The sequence below is a fragment of the Podarcis cretensis genome (assembly GCF_951804945.1).
Source record: "Podarcis cretensis genome assembly, chromosome: 8".
Lineage (NCBI taxonomy): Eukaryota > Metazoa > Chordata > Lepidosauria > Squamata > Lacertidae > Podarcis > Podarcis cretensis.
Genome location: NC_137177.1, coordinates 85,873,492 through 85,895,940, shown reverse-complemented (window position 1 = coordinate 85,895,940; position 22,449 = coordinate 85,873,492). Strand labels below are relative to the sequence as shown.

The following is a 22,449-nucleotide window of genomic DNA, read 5'->3' as shown; positions in this document are numbered from 1 at the left end:
CACACTTGCCACCCTCTCCTGCCAGCCCCTTTGGGAACAACTGCTCCAGCAAATTTTACATACATCTCAAAAGGCAATGCAAACACAAAGTTTAAGAAAAGAAAAATTACATGGTGCCAGTTAACAGAATCCAGATGACATTCCTACGTTATCAAAAATATAACAGCTTACCTCCTACATGGGCTTTCAAAAATTGAGTGCACGAATGCATGGACTTCACCACTGAACCCAAGACTCATTTTTTTCATCTGCTTGCGAGTTTTTAGAAATATTCAAATAAAACCACTGAATTCTTAACACCGTGAACTCCAAAATAATTAATTCTATACTGGGGCATCAAGTGAAAACCAGAAAGACTAGATCCCAACGCAAACCTCTGACCTACACCAAATGAGGATAGGCAACAGAATCAGAGCAAAAAGCTAATCACACTTACTTTAGAGCTGTAAGTTTTAAAAACTCCTTCATATATATTTCCATTTTTCACTTGGACTTCACATTTTGATCCCTAGATAGAAAAAAAGACTCATTCAGAGAAATTCCCTTTTTAATGTAGGAGTTAGAAAACAAAGGATTGAACACAAGGGAAATGAAACATCAAGGAGTTTACATAACTACACAAAATCTCACTACACATTTAAGGTGATTCTCTATCCCTCTGACTCTAGCCCTCAATCAACTAAGGTTTATAGCACACCCCCTTCAAAGCTTGGTGCAGGCCATAATACAAGAACACTATTCCAACAGCAAAAGTGAATCAAGTTCCAACACAATAAGAGCCCCTTACTCTTTGCTGACTTAATTTTATTAAAGTATGGAGGCTATTTAAATAAAATGAATACAATGCAAAGTAAGACAAGAAATAAATATAAGTTAATGCAAAACAACCCAGTAATAAAGCAAACCAACAGCAGTTTAAAAGTCACGGCAGCATATAAAACAAATAAGATTGTTTAAAGGTCTGCTTCAATAAAACCTAAAAGACAGGAGAGAGGAAGTCAGGCATACCTCTCCAGAGAGATCAGTTCCCTATCCCAGATATCACAACCCAGAAAACCCTCCCCTGTGTGACTACTTGCCTATACTCAGGTGGCAGAGTAAGAGCTTCCATAATGGAACCAGGGTTCAGGAAGGATCACTGGGGGATAGGGGGAGTACGGAGAAATACACTCTGCCAACCTCATATTAAAGAAGCAGTGTACAAATGTCCTGACTAGAAATAGGATTTTTTACTAATTTTAAGGTAGTTTAGTTTTATGCTTTTTTTAGTATTTTATTGATCTATTTTCTCTGGGTTGGTTTTATGCACCCCACTTAGAAATGTAAATTAACAGTTATATATATAAAAGCCATTAAGATCTCCTCTAACATTGTTGTTACAAGAATCCCCAGGGAAATGTTTGGTTATAACTTACGACAACTGATGTGAGAATGTGAACCATCCGCATGTTCGCATATATACCAGGGAAAGAAACCTGAAACAAGAGGGGAGAAACTCATTAGGCATCAAAGCACAGCTGCAACTCACAAAAATTCAGATTGCTGGTGGGCCAGGCCAGGCGGGCTGAGGGGAGAAGAGCCAGGAAGCCATTGGAATAATTACAACTGGGTTAGTCAAAGTGAATCAAAACAGCACTGATGTTTGTTCATTTGACAAACCAATTGCCAAATGCTGAAGAGGGGTTGGATGTCTGACCAATAAAAAAAAAGATTTGGTTGTTTGACTGCTCAGTACTTTATAGAACAGGTTTGATATATAAACTAATTAAAAAACCCCACAGTAATACATGCTACTGTTGAAAAACAATGTGATATTTAAAACAGTACAACAAATTAGTGCTAAAATTTTAGGGGATTTAGGGACATTTTAAAAGCCTGCTCTTTAGCCAAAAGGGGCTCCCACCAACAGCTTTAAAAATCACTAAAGGGGGGGGGGCGAGAGAACCCCCAAAGCAGATTTTGGAAGGTGCATGGAAGGGGGTGGGTTCTGTTATGCAAACTGAAATTGTGCTGCTCACATGAGGACTTGGTTGGAAACAACCATAGGGTTGCTATTGTAAATTCACAGAGTACACACAGAACCCTCTAAATTGCCTCCAACATGCTTGATGCCTGTATGTTAATCATTGCCAGGCTTATTTTAACCTCCCTATTGTTTTGTGCTCCAACAAGATACATTAAATTAAAATGCTTTGAAATCCTGGAAAGACAAGAATAAGCACTGCAATTTTTACTTGTGAGTTAAAGGCAGCTTTCCCCTAACATGGTGCCCTCCAGCTATAATTCAGCATGGTTATGGCACATGGAGGTGGTTGGAGATGTAGTCCGAAACATCTGGAGGGAAGCACCAGGTTATGGTAAGGCTGGTTTAAAAGCTAGCACTTCTACAATAAGTACAGATTCACAGGGACATGTCTAAAACAGCTGTGTTAAAGTCAATTCAAAATAGATTCCAAGACCGCACACTGTTCATTACAAAAGAACGTACATGGCATGCTTCTGATCCTACCAAATGTGAAATGTCACACAGGCAGCTGCCTTTCGTGGGTCTGCACATACACATGTGTAGCGATGGCAGAGCTTCTAGATTGGAAGCTGTCTCCATTCTTCCATCAATTTTACTCTTGTGAACCAGAGAACATGAATAACAAAAGCTCCATTGTAATCTTTTTGATTGACCAGCTGACTTTGGGCTGTCTCCTACTGCCTGGGTGTCATGTAGCCCTCTCTATATTGAAGCACATTAGGTTTGTGACATCACCCATTTACCTAAGAAAGCATCTTAGGCGGTAACTCAGTAAAACTGTATTAAGGTCATCAGCTGAATCACCTTGAGCTTCCTAGACAATATATTTTGTTAAAATACAACAAGAGAAAAATGTTTCTAACATCAATTTTTTATCATCAATATGACTATATATTTATGTCAGTTTTCTACTACTATTTAATGTCATAGCTTTCCCAAAGTTTCTCAGATTAGGAGAAACTGAGTGGAGGTGGTCAAAGCCATGGTCAAGAATGAAGTTCGATTTCTCACCAGTAAGGGAAAACAACAGAACAGAGATATAATGTACGGTCCCAATTCTGCACATCACCCTACTGCAGTTATCAAGATGGGTAAAGCTAATTTAAGAAAACTTCTTTTTAAACTCTGTTGATTGTATCTATATTTTGTTAATTTTATTATGATTTCTTATTTTCAAAGTTTGTTGATTTTATCAGCATTTTCTTATAGATACTTGACAGAATTCTAAATGCTCTAAAAAATCTGTTATTAAAAAATAAAATAAACCTGAGCCCCACTTTTCTGAATATGGTGCCCAAGACAAACCATTACAAATGCAATAAAAGAACTGATAAATAACATATTATCATATCAGTGTAGGAGGGAGAGGTTGGTGCTTCAAGTTTCAAGCAAGAATGAAAATATTTAGGTGCTGTCACCAGCAACAGCTTTAAATTATTCTGCCTGTGTGCTGCCTAGTTGCCAAAAATATCTAGAAAACTTGTCAGTTTAGTGCTTTATACTCCCAAGTATAATTTTGTCTGAAAATGTCATGTTGCATTCCACCGGAGTGTGACAAATGGCTTGGCTGGACAACACCTCTCTCTGATCCAGCCCACACAAGTTATATGTTGAAAGAAGCAAGAGCATGTCTGCCCTCCCTATCCAACTAGGAAATTGCCACACGTGAACATCTGTGGGCGGGACTGGCATGTCAATTCAGTCTTTCACTCTCTTTTCCATATGGACTGGATGAAGGAGAGGTCATTATCTGATCCAACCCAAATGATATGGGATTGGATCAAGGAGAGGTTATTATCTGATCCGGCCCAAAGGAAAACCCAATAGCAATGAAGCTAACATATTTATGATAAAAGGTACGGTAGTTTGAATCATTCCAAACAGTAAAGCAGATTTGCGTTCTGCCTTTCACACTCAATATATCTCATTATCAGGTGTGCAACAAAGAACCACAATATAAAATATTTACTTACCGAAGGCTGAGGCAGACTTTTGCCGCTGCTGCGACCTCTGCAATTAATAAAGACAGTTATGAGACAAAATATAACAAAAGATGCTTGTTTAGGCGGCTAAAATTTAACTTTCCAAAAAGAATGGAAAGCCTCACTATAGTATGAAACAAGGATGAAAAACCCCTTTTGCAGACATTCTTCTCTGTTATTGTCCAGAACATTACCACATATAAATCAAGTATTATTTAAATGTACTCTAGGGTTTACAGCTATCAATGATTTCCCTAAGAAACAGATTTGCCTAGCGTGTTTCTCAACACATCAGAATATTTTGTTTTTCATTTTTAAAAAAGGTCACAAAAATAAGCAACCTTTAAAATGGTGACAGAAATTTTAACTTCCCAAATAGGCAAGTGGAGGAGGGGAATAAATTATAACCTAAACATATAACTCAAAGCAACTCTCCCCGCCCCCACCCCCCAGTCTATTAAGAGGGGAAATAAACTGGAAAGCACTCAAACAGCTCATTGCAAACATGTTGAAATTCAAAAATTCCCTCATCAAAGAAAAGCAGAGCCGGAATACCAAAAAGCCAAGCAATCTTAACCCCTCACTGCAAGTCAGAGTCATCTACTCATCGGACTAACTCACTCAACACAGGTCATCATGAGTCTGAAAGGCAGAAGTGTTATGGCACAGCAGAGCACAATGCCTACAGAAGAGACATCATGATATTTTAGCAACCTAAAACTATTAGATCAGTTCTCCCACTGACATAACAGCAGAAAAACAGTAACAGGATTGATTTTAATGGCAGTTCTAGAATTCCCTTAAGTCTTGCATATAGTCCCACTATGTACATTTCCGCATGTGATCTGGGATATATCACCCTGACTTGCAACAAGTGGGGGAATGGGGGCTCAGAAAAATCATACCAAGAAAAAATAGCTAACTTGATGAGACACTATCTTCAGGGTTGTGGGTTCAATCCCCATGTTGAGTAAAACATTCCTGCACTGCAGAGGGTTAGACTAGATGAGCCTTGTGATCTCTTCCAACACTGCAATTCTATGATGGTAACCAATGTCAAACAGTTCAAATTACAACAAATTCATTTAATAAAGGTACTTATGATATAATGGATTGTTAAAATGGAAAACTTAATAAAAATTATTATAAAAAATAAAGGTACTTATGATATACAGAACAGAAATTACATACTTGAGTACTTTTCAAAATTGTTTTCTGAGAAATTATGTACATAAGCATAATTCTGCTCGCACACATCTGATGTTATTTGATAACAAGGGCAATATATAAAGCTTGGTAATTAACACAGCACTTTCTATCTTAATTCAAGCTCTGACTACCTCTCCTATTGCAAAACTCTCAGATATTTGAATTAGAGTAGCTCATTCTCCCCTGGGGTCCCATCACCTCAAAAAGCACACTAGCCTCAATACAAAGCAACTCCTGCTTCAAAAAAACCCAAAACCAGGTCAAAATGCATAAATGTATAAAGCTAAAAGATTTAATTAGCTGCATTTTAGTTTTGAGCAGTAACAAAGAAAGTATTATGATTGTTACACATGCGAAAAAAATGCTCAGCTATTTTGTGAACTGCCCCCCCCCAATTATGCGTGTTTTTAAACTTTTCAAAGATGAACAAAGAGTTCTCCCCTACTTGTAACTTGCATGCGATTTCTTTGAGACCTAGATGTGCATTTCTGGTAGCTGCTCATTAGTATAGTTTGTTTATCTAACCAATAAAATGCCCAGGCATATGGATAACATTATATCTGATATCTTTGCTACTATGTTCCATGGTTTTATGGTAATTTTTGTATGTTGCCCTGTGAACTTTGGTTGAAGAGCCACCTAAATATGTACATATATTAGTTATTAGTAATTTTCCAATTAAAAAAAATAATATTCCAAACAGATTGGGATCTGATTCAGCAAGCTTGGAGTGTTTTAAATTCTTGCTTCACCTATTAATGAATCAAGTATGTGTGCACATAGGAACATGAGCTTCGTGGATCAGACTAATGGCCCATCTAGTCCAGCATCACATTCTCAGTGGCCAACCAGATGCCTGTGGGAAACCTGCAGGCAAAAGCCACGCACAAGAGCATTTTCTCCTCGTATGGTTTCTGGCAACTGGTATTCCGAAGCATTGCTGCCTCCAACAGTGGAGGCAAAGCATAGCCATCATGGCTTGAAGCCATCAATCACTATCTCCTCCATGTGTTTGTCTAATGATCTTTTAAAATGTTCTAGATTGGTAACAATCACCAATGTTCATATATGCAACTCCCCATTTGCAGGGTGGGAGTTGTGTTCCGAGGTACCTACACATGCTGCTGGGACGTGCATAAGCCCACCCTGCCCCATTCCACCCTGTCCCGTTTTCAAAGGCACATTTGTACACTTGCTGCAAGCCATCACTTCTTTACACTGGCCCCTTTCTAATTGTTTTTTTAATGGCCAACACTGACTGTACCGACAAGTGACAATAGTTGCATAAATCAAGCACTGCAAAGACATATACCGTATTTTTTGCTCCATAAGACTCACTTTTTCCCTCCTAAAAAGTAAGGGGAAACGTGTGTGCGTCTTATGGCATGAATGCAGGCTGCGCAGCTATCCCAGAAGCCAGAACAGTAAGAGGGATCGCTGCTTTCACTGCACAGCGATCCCTCTTGCTGTTCTGGCTTCTGAGATTCAGAATATATTTTTTTTCTTGTTTTCCTCCTCCAAAAACTAGGTGCGTCTTATGGTCTGGTGCGTCTTATAAAGCGAAAAATACGGTAAGAGACTTGGCTCATTTGCCTAACATTACTACCTTCCAGCTATTCTGGATTATTTAGAGATCTTGTGAACATTAGTTTTTACTGCCAGCTAGGTGAAAGGCTACATATAGCAGTTACAAACTTGCATGCTATGGCTTCCTAGAAGCTGATATAGTAATGCAGTGAAGCTACCTGGAAAATTCGCTTCTGCTCTTACCACAGTATATCTACAAATTAGTTCCTTCTGCTCAAGCATCTTCAAGTGCTTTACACAAGCAACAACATAGTGGACTTCGAAGAGCTCTCAATTAGCTATGTCTGGTGTTGTTAAATCATTGAGTGGTTAAGTGAAATTCCTGAGGGCATGCCGACAGCACTGCGAAAAGCCTTTCTTGTGCTTAAGGGCCACAACACCCACAAAAACAGCTGTTAAAGTAACGGGGGGGGGGGGGAATATTAAAATAACAGGCCTCAATAAGTGAATCCAGAGCATCTTTACATAAGTACCAATTTGAGTCATCTCATGCATGCACTTATTAACCAACCAATCACAACAAGCAACCGCACCCTAGGCCAACCCCAAATTCTCTCACCACCAAAGTAACACAAGCACCCCCCTCTTCTTCCTAATGTAACCCTAATGTCTCAAAAAATGAAACTGACCTATGGAAAATGTAACTTGAAAAAAGAGACATTGCGCATACCTTTGTAAACCAAGAAAACTTTAATAAAATTAGTTTTGTGTGTGTATATGGCAGAAAGCAGTGCTTTTTTTCAGCTGGAGCATGCCAGAGCACAGTTGTGGCACCTCTCAGATGGGTGCCATTGCGATCAGCACTCCCCCGCCTACTTCTTGCCTTTACATACTTCTGAGAACCCCAAAACAAACATTTCAAGTCAAAACAGAAGCTGGTCAGTGTGTGCAATTCTACACTTTCTTTTAGATCTATGACTTCACCTATCTCATAGCCACTCCTAGTCAAGCTACGGAGAAGGGTCAATTTGTATTTCCTTTTCTTCAATCTCTCCCAGGTTGCGGTGGTGGGATTTAAGCTTTCCAGCCAGCCATCTACTGTTGCACACGTGCACATTTACGCAATGTGCCCTTCTGAGCTGCCCTAGCCATCCGCCTGAATCTAAGAGAACAAGGAAGGCAGAGGCACATTGGACATCCACCAAAACCAGGGGCAATCCCAAAACTAGCTAGGGAGACAGATTGCCGCAGTTTTTAGGGCCTCTGTGGGTGATGAACGCAACTGTTGTCAAACTGGCATCTGTTCAGGGCTGCCTTGAGTTGCCCGGTGACTTAGTGTAACAACTTCATGTTGAGTTCCAGCACCTATTTTTCTTGGGGGGAAAGAACTGGCAAACAGAAAAAATTCATTGTCTGGATAGGTCACTTCCTGGTTCACAGCATTTTTCAAGCGGGAGAAAGAGCTGCTTATAGACAACAGTAGAAAAATTCAAGAATTTAATATAGCTGGGACTGGGTGCAAGTGTGTTCACTGCACTCCCCCCCCCCCAAAAAAAAAACAATAACAGAATTGGAGGAAAACCCTATGGAAGGAGGGAACCCAGAAATTCCCAAAAGACACCTGAGCATCTGCAATGGGCACAAAATACTTTTGGTTGTGGGAATTGAACCAGAAGGATGGAATTAAGTGACTGAAACCCTGAACGTGATGCAACACTTCAATGTAAGTTGACACTTCTCATTACAATATACTGTGTGTGTGTGTGTGTGTGTGTGAGAGAGAGAGAGAGAGAGAGAGAGAGAGAGAGAGAGAGACTTGTACTGCACAGCAAAACCCTCTGGAAAATGTATCACCACTCCCTATGCACAGGATGGTTGTCAGTGCGGGCCAGGACACCCAGCATCAGGGTTGGGGCCAGCTTTGTCCTCACCGCAACCCACTGCCAAGCATTTTCCTACAGGACTGAATGACAACACATTTGAAAGTTAACAAGACCAGACCACTGAGGCAAGGTCCAAGCTGTCTCCCTACCCTGGAGACGCCACCTCCCTCAGCTGCTAAGAATCCAGACTGCTGCTCTCTGCACTGCCCCATTCTCAGCTATGTTCGCTGGTCACACTAGAGCAGGCATGTCCAACAGGTAGATCGTGATCTACCGGTAGATGACTGGACGTCTGTGGTAGATCACGAAGCTCAACAACTTTGGCTGTCAATAACAATGGGTAGATCACAGCCAGTATTTTTATACTGTGAGTAGATCACAGTCTCTTAGGAGTTAGACATGCCTGCACTAGAGTGGAGCAGAAAAGTGGGAACAAGAATATGAAAGGCAACGACAGTGGTACCTCAGTTTACGAACTTAATCTGTTCCGGAAGTCCGTTCTTAAACCGAAACAGTTCTTAAACCAAGGTGCACTTTCCCCAACGAGGCCTTCCGCCACCGGTGCCCTTCTACCGTTCAGATTCTGGTCTTAGACCAAAGTAAAGTTCACAAACCAGGACACTACTTCCGGTTTTGCGGAGTTCATAAACCGAATAGTTCTTAAACAGGGCTGTTCTTAAACCAAGGTACCACTGTATATTCCCTGCCACCACAGAACACACCAAAAACAGCAGCAATCACAATCCCCTTTAAACCCACAGGGGCACATCAACCCTTATGACAGCAATACTAAATAGTGAGAACCTTGGTGGCTGAGTTGCCAAGCTCTCAGTCGACGTCATTAGACACAACACAGTGTGTAAGCTTAGAAGGGCTTCAGTTCACACCCAGGAGCTGTTGCAGAGGCGGTTCTTTAAAAAGTCTGTCAATGGATTCCCTTAGTTGCAACCAAGACTCAAAACCTTCTGCCCTGATGAATAAGCTTGTATTACTCCTGACCAGTTTGGCATACAAGACAAATTGGTGCATTCAGGCCTGTTCTTCAATTACCTTTGTGCTCTCACGTAGCACTGACAACTATGCCTCATGTTGGAGGAGACTCAGATGTACATCCTCTGCTCTACATTTACAGAGGCATGAAAGCTTTGGCAAAAAAGTGGGGTCAAACAGTGTGGCAAATCCAAGGCCTCTTTGTGTACATGGGGGTTCAGGCTACTTACAGTAATGAGCTCAGGCCTGAGCTCAAAATAAACATATTTCTGTGTAAACAGAGAAGCAACTAGGATCTTGGCTTTCTGGTATTTCTAGCACAAAAAAACCCAAATATAGAAAGAACAAATCAAATACATTGTAAGGCAGTAATCTTTAATGAAAAGCCTCAAACTCATTTTGGAACCAGTTCTGATTATCATACTTTAAAGTGTTTGTGTAGTATTATGTAGAACATGGGGGCAAATCAATAATCTCATGCACAACCCCTTCTTTCAAGGAGCTCTGAGGATCATCACCATTATGACAATTCTGAAGGGTGAAAGGTGGTGGGACATTATCTAGCTCAATACAGTGGTACCTCGGTTTACGAACTTAATCCGTTCCGGAAGTCCGTTCTTAAACCAAAACCGAGGCGCGCTTTCCCTAATGAGGCCTCCCGCCACCGGTGCCCTTCCACCGTGTGGCTTCCGTTCTTAGACCAAGGTAACGTTCTCAAACCAATACACTATTTCCAGTTTTGCGGAGTCTGTAAACCAAATCGTTCTTAAACTGGACAGTTCTTAAACCGAGGTACCACTGTATTGTTCACTGACTAGCAACAGCTTTCCAGGTTTTCAGGCAAGGGACATTCCCAGCTCTACCTAGAGATGCTCAGGATTATCCACAGCTCTCCAAAATCTTGAGTGGGGATTTTCCCATATCTAAACACCACATCCATCAACACACTACATCAGCCAAGACATACAAAGACAACATACTATGGTTTAGGATCCTGTCTTGTTCCAAATCTATAGTTTCCTAGTTCTAAACAAACATATTTGAGTGAGTAAAAAGCTTGTTCATATATTCACTTATTACCGTATTTTTTGCTCTATAAGACTCACTTTTTCCCCTCCTAAAAAGTAAGGGGAAATGTGTGTGCGTCTTATGGAGCAAATGCAGGCTGCACAGCTATCCCAGAAGCCAGAACAGCAAGAGGGATTGCTGCTTTCACTGTGCAGAGATCCCTCTTGCTGTTCTGGCTTCTGAGATTCAGAATATTTTTTTTCTTGTTTTCCTCCTCCAAAAGCTAGGTGCATCTTATGGTCTGGTGCGGCTTATAGAGCGAAAAATACGGTAATTAGAAATTTCCTAGTCTATCTTGGCTTATGATTGTCTGAATGCAGCTAATGCCAAACATACAAGTGAACAGAAAGCAAAAACTCTATAAACGGTGAAGCTGTCCTGATAAATGGCTCTATGCTCCAACAACCACAGTTTTCCTCAAAATAGTCCTAGAAAACGTTTCCATGACTGTCAATCATTACCTCCTTCATTAAACTTGGTTTGCACATCCTATTGAGTTCAGCAGATAGGTACAAAGTGACTGGCTTTTTATGTTCAAATAGGGACTGAAAAGAATAAAGGACCAACATCAGATAAATATTAATATTATTGTTTATACCCCACCCATCTGGCTGGGCTTCCCCAGCCACTCTGGGAGGCTTCCAGCAAAATATATAAAACAATAAAACACTAGACATTAAAAACTTTCCTGAACTTCAGATGTTGCCTTCAGATGTTTTCTAAAGTATATTTGCAACAAAGCAGTTTGTTGGCCTGGCGTGGGTGCTTTTTTAAAAGGGGTATCAATTCCTAAATAAGATTACAAAGACACTTGGGAAACACCCCCCCCCCCCAATGATCAAGGATTGCTATAGCTGTTATCAATCATTACTCACCTATGAAGCTGCATACTGTCAAGGAGTTCTGGTGGGCTACCTCCTGCCACACAACTCTTCCTACCCGATGCATTAAGCATCAGTGACCGTGCAATGCATCTCATCACTTTCAGAAGCACAATTAGCTGGGGCACAACAGGGGGTGTTTTCTGCAGTAGTTGCAGAACTTCTTTCCTAGAGAGGTTTTGATTGGTTTCAGGTGAGCTTCTTAAAGCTTGAATTCTGTTTGCATCCTGTTTTTATTGCATGAAAGGTATTTTAACTATCTTGATATGTTTTTACCTTGATATGAACTGCTTTTATTGTCATGTATTAAGTTTTTGTAATCTGTTTATGTTTCTTCTGTAAAAAGCAGAATGCAATTTCCCTCCAATAAATAAATAAATAAATAAATGCAAACGTCCCAGGTTTTTGTTTGTTTGGTGATTACGTTATCACTCATTACTGCTGCTGTGGTCAACTCTGTTTATTTTGTATATATTTAAAGTACAACTGAATTGTCACAGACTGCATTTTTTGCAGTTCATGACATTTCCCCTCAATGTTTACCACTGCCGCCCATATGTATATTTACATTTCAACTGAAGATAAACCTCATGCATATAATGAAATGAAATCCCATCTACAAAAATGTATGCTTTGGTAAATCCCTAAGTCTTTTAAGATGCCACAAGCTCCTTAATGATTTCTTTTAGTAAAAACATGACTACCCTTCTGCAATCTTTTTTTGGTTAAGTTACAGATAGGTAGCCGTGTTGGTCTGCCATAGTCAAAACAAAATAAAAAAATTCCTTCCAGTAGCACCTTAAAGACCAACTAAGTTAGTTCTTGGTATGAGCTTTCGTGTGCATGCACACTTCTTCAGATTAAGTTTTCCGTTAAGTATTCTTCTAGAGTTAAGCAGTCCTTTAGATTACATTTACACAATTGTTTCTGTACAGTGGTACCTCGGGTTAAGAACTTAATTCGTTCAGTAGGTGCGTTCTTAACCTGAAATTGTTCTTAACCTGAAGCACCACTTTAGCTAATGGGGCCTCCTGCTGCTGCTGCAGGTTAAGAACAGTTTCGGGTTAAGAACGGACCTCCAGAATGAATTAAGTTCTTAACCAGAAGTAAAGGTAAAGGTAAAGGTACCCCTGCCCGTACGGGCCAGTCTTGACAGACTCTGGGGTTGTGCGCCCATCTCACTTAAGAGGCCAGGGGCCAGCGCTGTCCGAAGACACTTCCGGGTCACGTGGCCAGCGTGACATCGCTGCTCTGGCCAGAGCCAGAGCCGTACACGGAAACGCCGTTTACCTTCCGGCTGGTAAGCGGTCCCTATTTATCTACTTGCACCCGGAGGTGCTTTCGAACTGCTAGGTTGGCAGGCGCTGGGACCGAGCAGCGGGAGCGCACCCCGCCGCAGGGATTCGAACCGCCGACCTTTCGATCGGCAAGCCCTAGGCGCTGAGGCTTTAACCCACAGCGCCACCTGCGTCCCTAACCAGAAGTACCACTGTACAAAAATAACAGTTGCACTTTCCACACTACTCAGAACAAACTCACTGGCTTCCCATGCCCCTTACTGGGGCAGTGAGGTGGGGGATTCTACCACCTTGTCGGCAGTAGCTCATTTGTACTCCGCATGTATCAGTCTCAAGACGTTGCTGTAAAGATACTAATTAGCAACTGGCTGGGGCAGGAAGAGATTCTCAAGGTCACTTCATCATTTCAGGAACAGTTAGAAAGAGCACATTTCCCTGACTTTCCAAAAGAGCAGGGCAAAGATATCAAGCTTAGTTAATGATTGCAAGAAGAGAAACACCAACTCCATCTTTGATTTCAAATATATAGGATAATCACAGAATTGTGGAGTTGGAAGAGACTCAAAGCATCATCTAGCGTAACCCCCTTGCAATGCTAGAATCTCAACTAAAGCACCCAAGACAGTTGGCCTTACAACCTCTGCTTAGTGAATGAAGGAGAGACCACCACGTTCCAAGGGAGTCTGCTCCACTGTCAAACAGCTCAGAAAATCCTTCCTGGTGTTGAGCTGGACACTCCCTTCCAGTAACTTGAATCCATGGGTTTGGGTCCTAACCTCCAGAGTAGGAGAAAACAAGCTTGCTCTATCTTCCATGAGACAGCAGTGGGGGTAGGGTAAGTGAAAACAAGCTACAACAATTATAATGTTGTTCACTGCTCCTGCTCAGGCTGCAAAGAAAAAGCATTTTAGTTCCAGAAATTCATTCCGATTGCGCAGATTAAATATAATTGATAGAATTCTACAGGATGAGGTATTCATGTGTGAAAACAGTCAAGGGCCCAATGATCCCCAGGCATACACCTCCAGATGGTGGAGGTATTAGGGGTGCCCAGGCATCTTCACTTGGTCTCAAGTGGCCAATAGTCAGGTGCAAAATGAGCCTGGCTAATTTCGAACACTTGTGCTTCGAATTATAAAATGTTGATAGGTCATACTGACATCCCTTGCACTTAAAAGATCATACAATTCCGCTCCAGCTTTCTTCTGTTTCTAAAAAAAAATCTATTTTATAGAATATGGTCGACTTTAAAGGGTGTTTCCCACACAGCAGTTCTGTTTCTCCAAAGTGACTATCTTCTGTGTGATCAGAAGCAAAACAGCTAGCTCTCCCCTGCTGCCCCATGTCCTGCAATCCATTTGTTTGCAACCACAAGAGAAAAGCAATCCATTTAAATGTGTGAAAGAGCTTCTTCACAGTTTGCTTAGCACATCAAAAGTCTTCATGAGAAGCCTGCAAAAAAGGAAGGCTCTCAGTTGCAAATCATAGAACTAGAAATCTCAGTTTGTTCACTAGGTAGCTGGTGCTGAGTCTCAAAAAAGAAGAAGACTGGAAACCAGTTAATTTCGATCACTGTGCTGCAGGTGTAGTTTTGCACATTCTCAAGCAGGAAACAAACACGGCACAGGTGTCACAGGTCCCTGCAACCGCTCCTTTGCTTCCATATCTCTTGGTCCTACACACACCGTAAGACAGCACTCTGGGCCTCCAGCTCAAACTCCCCTGCTAAACACCCCTGTTTACATGTACTGTTCATTTTGACTGTGATTCCTGCATTGCGGGGGGGGGGGGTTGGCCTAGCCCTAGATAAGAGTACCTTCCAAGCCTATGATTCTGGAACTGCTGCTGACTGCTAACACCTTCCCCCAAATCACTTCCTCTAGCACACCACATGGCCACACTCACAAATGCACAATCAAGCCTCTAAACAGCTCAGACAAGCAAACAGCCCCAATCCAAAAGACACAATATACCCTCATGAAGGTTATGGATTCAGAGAGAAAGCAAATACATTTGTTCAAATGATATTTGAAAGGATGGGGGCAATTCCAGGTAGCTGGACTCCTCCTCCCACCCCTGGGCTGGGCTCTTAGAATTGCAAACCAAACACACCTTTAGGTTGGTGTATTAAAAATTCATATAGGCTATTAAAGAACCAATAGACACCAAGCTTCATGGTACAGTAGTACCTCAGGTTACATATGCTTCAGGTTACATAGGCTTCAGGTTACAGACTCCGCTAACCCAGAAATAGTGCTTTAGGTTAAGAACTTTGCTTCACGATGAGAACAGAAATCGTGCTCCGGCGGCGCGGCGGCAGCAGGAGGCCCCATTAGCTAAATTGGTGCTTTAGGTTAAGAACAGTTCCAGGTTAAGAATGAACCTCCAGGACGAATTAAGTACTTAACCCGAGGTACAGTGGTGCCTCGCAAGACGAAATTAATCCGTTCCGCGATTCTCTTCGTCTAGCGGTTTTTTCGTCTTGCGAAGCAAGCCCATTGACGGCTTAGCGGCATTAGCAGTCTAGCGGCTTTTAGCGATCAGCTGAGAGGCGGCTTATCAGCGGAACAGCTGATAAGCGGCTTAGCGGCTTAGGAAAGGGGGGGGGAGCGAAAAAACCCGCGGGAACTCGCAAGATTTCTTCATCTTGCGAAGCAACCCCATAGAGAAATTTGTTTAGCGAAGCGCCTCCAAAACGGAAAACCCTTTCGTCTAGCGCGTTTTCCGTCTTGCGAGGCGTTCGTCTTGCGGGGCACCAGTGTACCACTGTAAATTGTTCCTACGCACATAAGGGGAAGCAGCAAAGTGGGAGCAATTGGGCAGTGAACACTAGAATGCTTTTTGGTCCAAATAAGCCATTGACCATCTCTTTTTGTTATTTGTGAACAAGGTCTATGTATTTCGGAATGACCTTAGACCAGACATGTCCAAAGTCCATATCGGGGGCCTAATCCGGCACACCGGTCAGCTTAATCCGGCCCCTGTGGCAGTTTATTTCCTGGGGTAAAATCCTAATAAAAACCTCAACAACTTCAACCCTTAAAAAGCTCAACAACTTTGGGGCAAAACCATAAAAAACTCAACAACTTCAATCCTAAAAAAAGGTTAACAACTTTGGTCAGCCCTCACGGCGCTTCACTTCATCAAATCTGGCGCTCTCTAAAAAAGTTTGGACACCACTGCTAGACCATGTGCTCTGCTTGCCAAAGGTTACAACTCAACATAGGTTTGGGAAAGACCCTGTGTCTGAAATCTTGAGAGAGCTGTGGCCAATACTGAGCTAGATGGACCAATCATTTGACTCCGTTTAAGACAGCTTCCTATATTCCTATAGTTTGTTGCTGATTGTGATTTGTCAGAGATAAACCATGTTCCTAGTTTAGATATGGCAACAAACCAAGGCTCATGGTTTGTTGTCCCCACCAGCCTAAGGAGAGAAGTAGGGCAGGAATGATGAAGCAGTATGCACTAGCATGCTGCTCAGTCCTGGAAAACCATGGTTTATTGACATCCACATACCCAATGGTACTATGTACTTATGTCCAACCTCTTTTGCAACTGATTGGCGGGGGGCGTTCAAAAGCAGTTTGTGAAACAGTACGAGGACTTGCTTCATAACCAGGGACAGGGGAAGAGTTATGGTTTGACGGCTAGAGTATATAATTCCAATCCTGGCCCAACTACCCTGGCTGACAATTAGTTTCCTGGCCCAATTCGAAGTGCTAGTTTTGACCTATAAAGCCTTAAATGGCTCAGGACTACAATACCTCAAGGACTGCCTCTCCCCACATGAACTGTCACAGAGCCTGTGATCATCATCTGAGGCCCTTCTTCATGTGCCTCCTCCATGAGGGGTCTGGAGGGCAATTTTCCGCGGTGGTTCCTCACTCGTGGACTGCTCTCCCCAGGGAGGCTCACCTGACACCTTTATTACATATATTTAGGTGTCAGGCAAATGTATCCCTCTCGTCCCAGGCTTTTGGCTAATTAAAGAATATACGACCTTTTAAACTGAGGGGGTTTGGTATGTTTTGTATTTGTAACTGTGTTGTATATTACTGTGTTTTTATATTGTAAACCAGCCTGTGATTCTCGAAGGAAGGGCATTAATAGAAATTTAATATAACAACAACAACAGCAACAGTCACACACAAATGCTTGGGTGTGTCTATAGCAGCTCTCAGGGTCCGTCTGCTAATATTAATACACATATCCAAAATGATTAATACTGATACCAGGAAATCCTCTAATCCGCTACAATATTTTCTCCTTTTTGGCTGTGTTCAACCTTTTTGGTTGAACACAGCAGGCATTCCTGTTCTCTGCCAAAAAAGCAGATGTACATACCTATTTCCTTCAGAATTTATCTCCACTGGATAAAAATGGAATATTCATTCACATTTTGAATACAAAAAACAACTTCAAAACAGACAGCAGCAGGACATTTCACTTCAGCAGGATTCTATTGTACAATAAACTAGTATTGTAGCATAAAGAGTAATAAAAGGCATTCAAAAACTAAAAAGCAGTAGTCACTATTCTCATATTTAAAAGAAACATGGTATCAGAATAGGGGCATGCCAGAATTATCAGCATCCAGTAAGGTCCCCACACAGAGGTACAAGAACACAAGCCCATTTTAGAAACCCAAATTAGATTCTAAACAGGTGCTTTAATCCTCAGTACATGCAACATTTCCAACTGACTCATAAACAACTCTTTCAATCTGTAGATTTTGCTTTTCCACATAAAAGCATTATCCTGAGACAGAGCACAACCAATGAAAATTCAAATTATTAAAAATAATTTCAGCACACTGAAGAGGTAAGTAGGTGAAAGAAAAATAAGCTATTTCTGTTGAAATCTCGCTTAATATTAGAATTAATAGCTATACTCACAGATATCACATTTCAAAAGGGGTGACCAGTGTTAGAAACTCAGATATGTAAGCTAATAGCCAAATGGCACCTTAAAACTGGCCTATACTCACCACAACAGAATGTGTAGGCACATTTTAATGAAATTTTGTTGTTGTTATTCATTTCTCTTCTATACTGCTTTATATTTTGAAGGGGAAAAAATCTCAAAGTGGTTTACAACACAGTAAAACATCAAATAAAGGAATCTAGAATAAACCATAATTCAAAATATTTCAGATCCTTCCCTAAGTTACATTTTGCTTTCCCCATATTTAGGTACCTACTTAATCTATATATTTGCCCCATAGAATAAATACTCCAGGAAGCCAGTGTGCTGATGTGGTTAGAGTGTTGGATTAGGACCTGTGAAATCAGGATTCAAATCCCCACTCAATCATAAAGCTCACTGGGTGACCTTGGGCCAGTCACAGCCTCTGAACCTACCTCAAAGGGTCACTGGAGGGATTAACTGAGGAGGGGGGAAAACCATGTACTCCTTGAAGAAAAGGGTGGGATATAAATGCAGTGAAGAAGCTCTTCAGCTTACCTGCTTAAGCAATCTGGAGGGTCAGCCAAATGGAGATGTCAGTCACCAACCTGGTATCTAGAGATCTCCATGTCCTCACAACTGGACCCATACCAGTCGCAAAATGCGCTGAGGGGATTTCAAACACTGGTGGGTGACAACATCAAACAGGTCCTGCCTTATGCCCTTTCCAAGAATATTCCTATTTATTCCCCCCCCCCCGCCCCAAGTCTCCCATCTAAGAAGTAGAGTAAGTTCTGGAGAATTGCACTATTGACATCCACTATGTGCAGTAATTTTTCACTCATACAGAAAAGAGAAAGGGAGGCACTGTACATTTCAATGCTACATCTCTGTGAGTTTTGTATGTTATGCACCAGCTGTACAAGATATGCTGATATGCTGGTTGTATCAGGTTTATATAGTCTGCAAAAAGTTTGTGTGGCAAAATGCAGTCCTGGATATCAGACTATGCACCCATGCCCCTGATCTAAAACATGAACTCTCTAAAGTACTTTGAACTCTCTAAAGTACTTGTCAATATCTTGGGAATACTTACAACCAATATTATTATCCTCCTATTACAGACAGGGTGGAGTGAGAGAAAGAGAAAGAAGTTTGCCAAAGGCCACCAGAAGCAACATTTGAATTGGGGACTTCCTGGTTCACAGTTCAGCCTTCTTGCTATTGATCTAAGTATCTGATGTACTTCTGCACAACTGAAGGCTCTGGCTTTCATGAATATAGAAGCAAGTTTTCAAAGAAATGTCTAAATTGCAAGAGGATAGAAAGAGGGGGAAGGGTGTTACTGGTTTGTTGGTTTGATCTACGTTCTTGTTGTTATCATGTATTTTGTGTTTTTATATTGCGAACCACGCTGAGACCTGTGGGTTAAGGGCGATATAGAAATTTAATAAATAAATAAATATCCCACTGATTAGAACTCTCAGCAGCTTTACTTGGAAGCAAGTCTGAGCTACTTCTGTTGGTCCTTCTTCTAAGTGACTGTTCTTTTGATATCAGATAGTTGTAGTTGGGTAAATAAAACATGCAAAAAGAAGTGGGGAAGCCAGTACTTTTAAGGGTATTAAACACATCTTGGCAACAACACAAGTTCTGTTTATACATTGTTCCAGGGACAGCACAGCAAGTTGCTTAGCCCGAAGTTATATTGCTTCCTGCAGGCACACGATTCAATATGACAAATGCACATTACTGTCTATGCACCTTATATTGCATAATTTTAATACTGTAAGAATCATCAATGTTTTGGATCAGTTTGTATAAAAACTCCGCTGCTCTGAACAGATTAGCAATGGTATTGAAAATCATAACAGAAAAATACTTCTTATCGCAGCTGGAGGGGAAATCTAGTCCCACACATTCCTGAATCACCTTTCTCTTCCCTTTCCAAGAGGCCTGTTTTAAAGGGAAGGCCCCCCTGGTTTGGGCAATGAGGCTTGGCAGGATCATTTGGGGGGTGGAGCTGGGGGAGAACCTCAACTGCGATATAAAATGGTCACTCTCTGCACTCAAGGCTGCAGTAACGGGTAAGGCCGACTGGCAGGGGCCTGCCTCGCAGCAAACCAGGTGCCCTCTGCCCAGGCTGAGTTTCCTGCCTGCGAGTCTTGAAGGGCAGGCACCCCAACACACACGTCTGCTAATCATCTCCCCTCTCACACATACACAAGGGAACGATCAACTCCAAAGGCCTAGACCCTGGAGTGACACTTACGACAGCACCAACGTCCTTTCCAGGCCCGGCCAGCCTTTGCTGCAGCTTCGGCCTTGGGGAGGGGAGGAGAGGCCTTCTACTGTCACAGCTCGCTGGTTGCAGCGCCCGTGTATGCATGCCTTCCCCGGCAATTCTTGCTCCCTCCCTCCCTTTGCCAAAAAATGCTTTCCCGCAAAATCTGGAGGGCTCCTACCAGGGTTGTCCTTCCCTATTCTCCACCACCACCCCACAGCAATGCCCAAAGCTTGGAAATGCCTTCTGCCTCCCCACGGCAGTGTGAGCAGAAGATCTATCCCAGCTTGCTTCTCCTCCTTCACCCCCTCTCCAAAATACTATTATGCGGTATTCTCTCTCCTCAAGCCTCTGCCCAACATGGAGGCCAAGCTGCCTTTCCTGCCCCTGTCACCCTCCACGAAAGGCATTATGCCACCCCCCTTCCCAGGGCAATGCCAGTTGCTGCGCCTGGTAACTCCCATCACACACACAACATTGGGCCAGCTGAAGTGGGGAGGGGGAGGCCCCCCATTTCCTTTCCTGAGGGGATGCGGAACGTGGAATCCCCTTTTCTCCTCCCACCCCTAAAATACAATTTCTTCCAGGTCAAAGTCAGCCATTGAATGATTACGTACCCCCCCCCCCATTCTTAAGATTCCAGGTAACACCTCCCCCTCAATACAATGCAAAGGAAAGTGATGCCACTCACCAAAACCTTCCCATTCTCTCCCCCACTTCCAAAGCGGGCAACCTCCATTGCCCCCCTCCCCTATGACAAGTGCTCCCTTCAAACAATGCCACCCTTGCCTCTATCTTCGCATGCTCCCCCCAACCCTGTTATGCAATTATGCAGGTTTTTTTTAGAGGAGAACTTGGGAGGAAAAGAGACACTCTTTAGCCATTATTTCTACAACGACCAGCGGTGGGAAGGGAGGGGGAATCTTCTCTTTATTTCAAGGCAACGCGGCCCCTTTACATTTCCACCTAGTCTCTCGGCGGCCCCAGCCCCTCTCTCCCCAAATCATCAGTCGTAACATTTATTTGCCTCGGGTCCTTTTACGGGAAGAAGGCAGGTTAATCAGAATGGTATCAACGCCGCAATCGCAACCATCTAGATAGGCCTCTCTCCGCGGCACACAGACCCACACAAAAGGCGGCAATATTCCTCCTGAACAAATATTTGCACAGCATATGCCTCCATGGCTGTTACTGGGTCTGCCCTCCTCAAGGAGAAACCAGCCAGCAAAGCGCCCGGCAGGGGAATCCCACCGCGCGACCCCTTTTCCCTTTCCCCTTCCCTTACTCCCAAGCAAGCCTGCGTCCCGCTTCCCTCCCCCAAAGCGAGCGGCCGCAGGATCGCAGCCCTTCCGAGGCCGCATCCACCACACGTCCTCCCGGCTCCTGCTTATTACGATCGCTGTTCATTATGGGCTCATTGATGCACGAGGCCCGGCGCCGAATCTATTGGGGATGAAACGGGGGTGGGAGGGGAGAGGCCTAAAGCGGAGGTCTGTCCCCCCCCCAAAAAAATAAATATTATTTATTATCCCGTCAGGCGCCTTGCCACCCGAGGCCTTCCACCCGCCGCGACCGGGCATGGCCAACCCTATTCCCCACCCTGCAGCGCCCAGGTAGCCGCGGAAGAGGCCGGCAGGGAAGCAGGCGAGGCCCGCCCGTCAAACCCGCTAGGCCTGGCGCCCCCCCCGCCCCGCTCCCTCTCGCCCCTCGACTCACCTGCCCAGATTCTGCCTGCCTCCGACGCTTCCTCCAGCCGGGATCCCGCCGGGGCCGGGGCCTGCTCCGCCGCTGCTGCTATTCCCACCTCCGCTACCGAGGGGCTTGCGGCTGCTGCTGCTGCTGCTGCTGCTGCCGGCCGACTGGGCCGGCCCCTGGGGCGGTGGCGGCAGCGGCGGCGGCGCCGCCGGCTGGCTCGTCGTCGCGGTCGTCGTCGTCGTCGTGGTGGAGGCCGTGGTCTGCTGCTGCTGCTGAGGCGGCTGCGGCGGCGCTCCCACGGCTGCTGCTGCTGTTACAGCGGCGGCGGCGGCGGCGGCGGGCGAAGGCTGAGGCGATGGCTTGAGGGACATGGCTGAGCTGAGGGAGGCAGGCGAAAGGAGGGAGAGGGGGAGGGACGGGCGGAGCGCGCGCGCGCACGCTCGTCCGTGCTCGCGGCGGAGGCTCCTTCCGCCCCTCACGACGGCGGCGGCGGCGGCTGAGGCCGCCTCCTCAGGAGGTGGGGCGCGAGGAGGAGGAGGAGGAGGAGGAGGAGGAGACAAGCCGGCCGGCCCACCGACGCTGAGGGTGAAGGCCCGTGAGGAAAGCGGCGGCACCGGGGAGGCGGCAGGGCGGGGCCCAACTCGGCGGTACGTAGCGGGGGTGGGGTGGGGGGGGGGAGAAGCGGCGCCCGGCCGGAG

The 22,449-nt window shown here is 43.8% G+C and overlaps 1 protein-coding gene across 9 annotated transcripts in view; it reads right to left on the bottom strand.

Annotated features, from left to right (window-relative positions):
- Positions 1-22,218, bottom strand: part of ATXN2 (ataxin 2) — a 63,634-nt gene extending 41,416 nt beyond the window's left edge. For 4 of the 9 annotated variants that reach the window (XM_079987430.1, XM_079987433.1, XM_079987428.1 and 1 more), the window contains exons 1-4: positions 21,773-22,217; positions 4,000-4,036; positions 1,416-1,475; positions 437-508 (exon numbers count right to left, since the gene is read on the bottom strand). In XM_079987430.1, coding sequence (XP_079843556.1) covers positions 437-508; positions 1,416-1,475; positions 4,000-4,036; positions 21,773-22,122 — 519 coding nt within the window. In that variant the 5' untranslated portion in view covers positions 22,123-22,217. Of the gene's footprint in view, positions 1-436; positions 509-1,415; positions 1,476-2,488; positions 2,667-3,999; positions 4,037-21,772 lie in introns of those variants that run through there. The other 5 variants (XM_079987431.1, XM_079987432.1, XM_079987426.1 and 2 more) reach the window with 3 other exon arrangements.
- Positions 22,219-22,449: the final 231 nt, after the last annotated feature.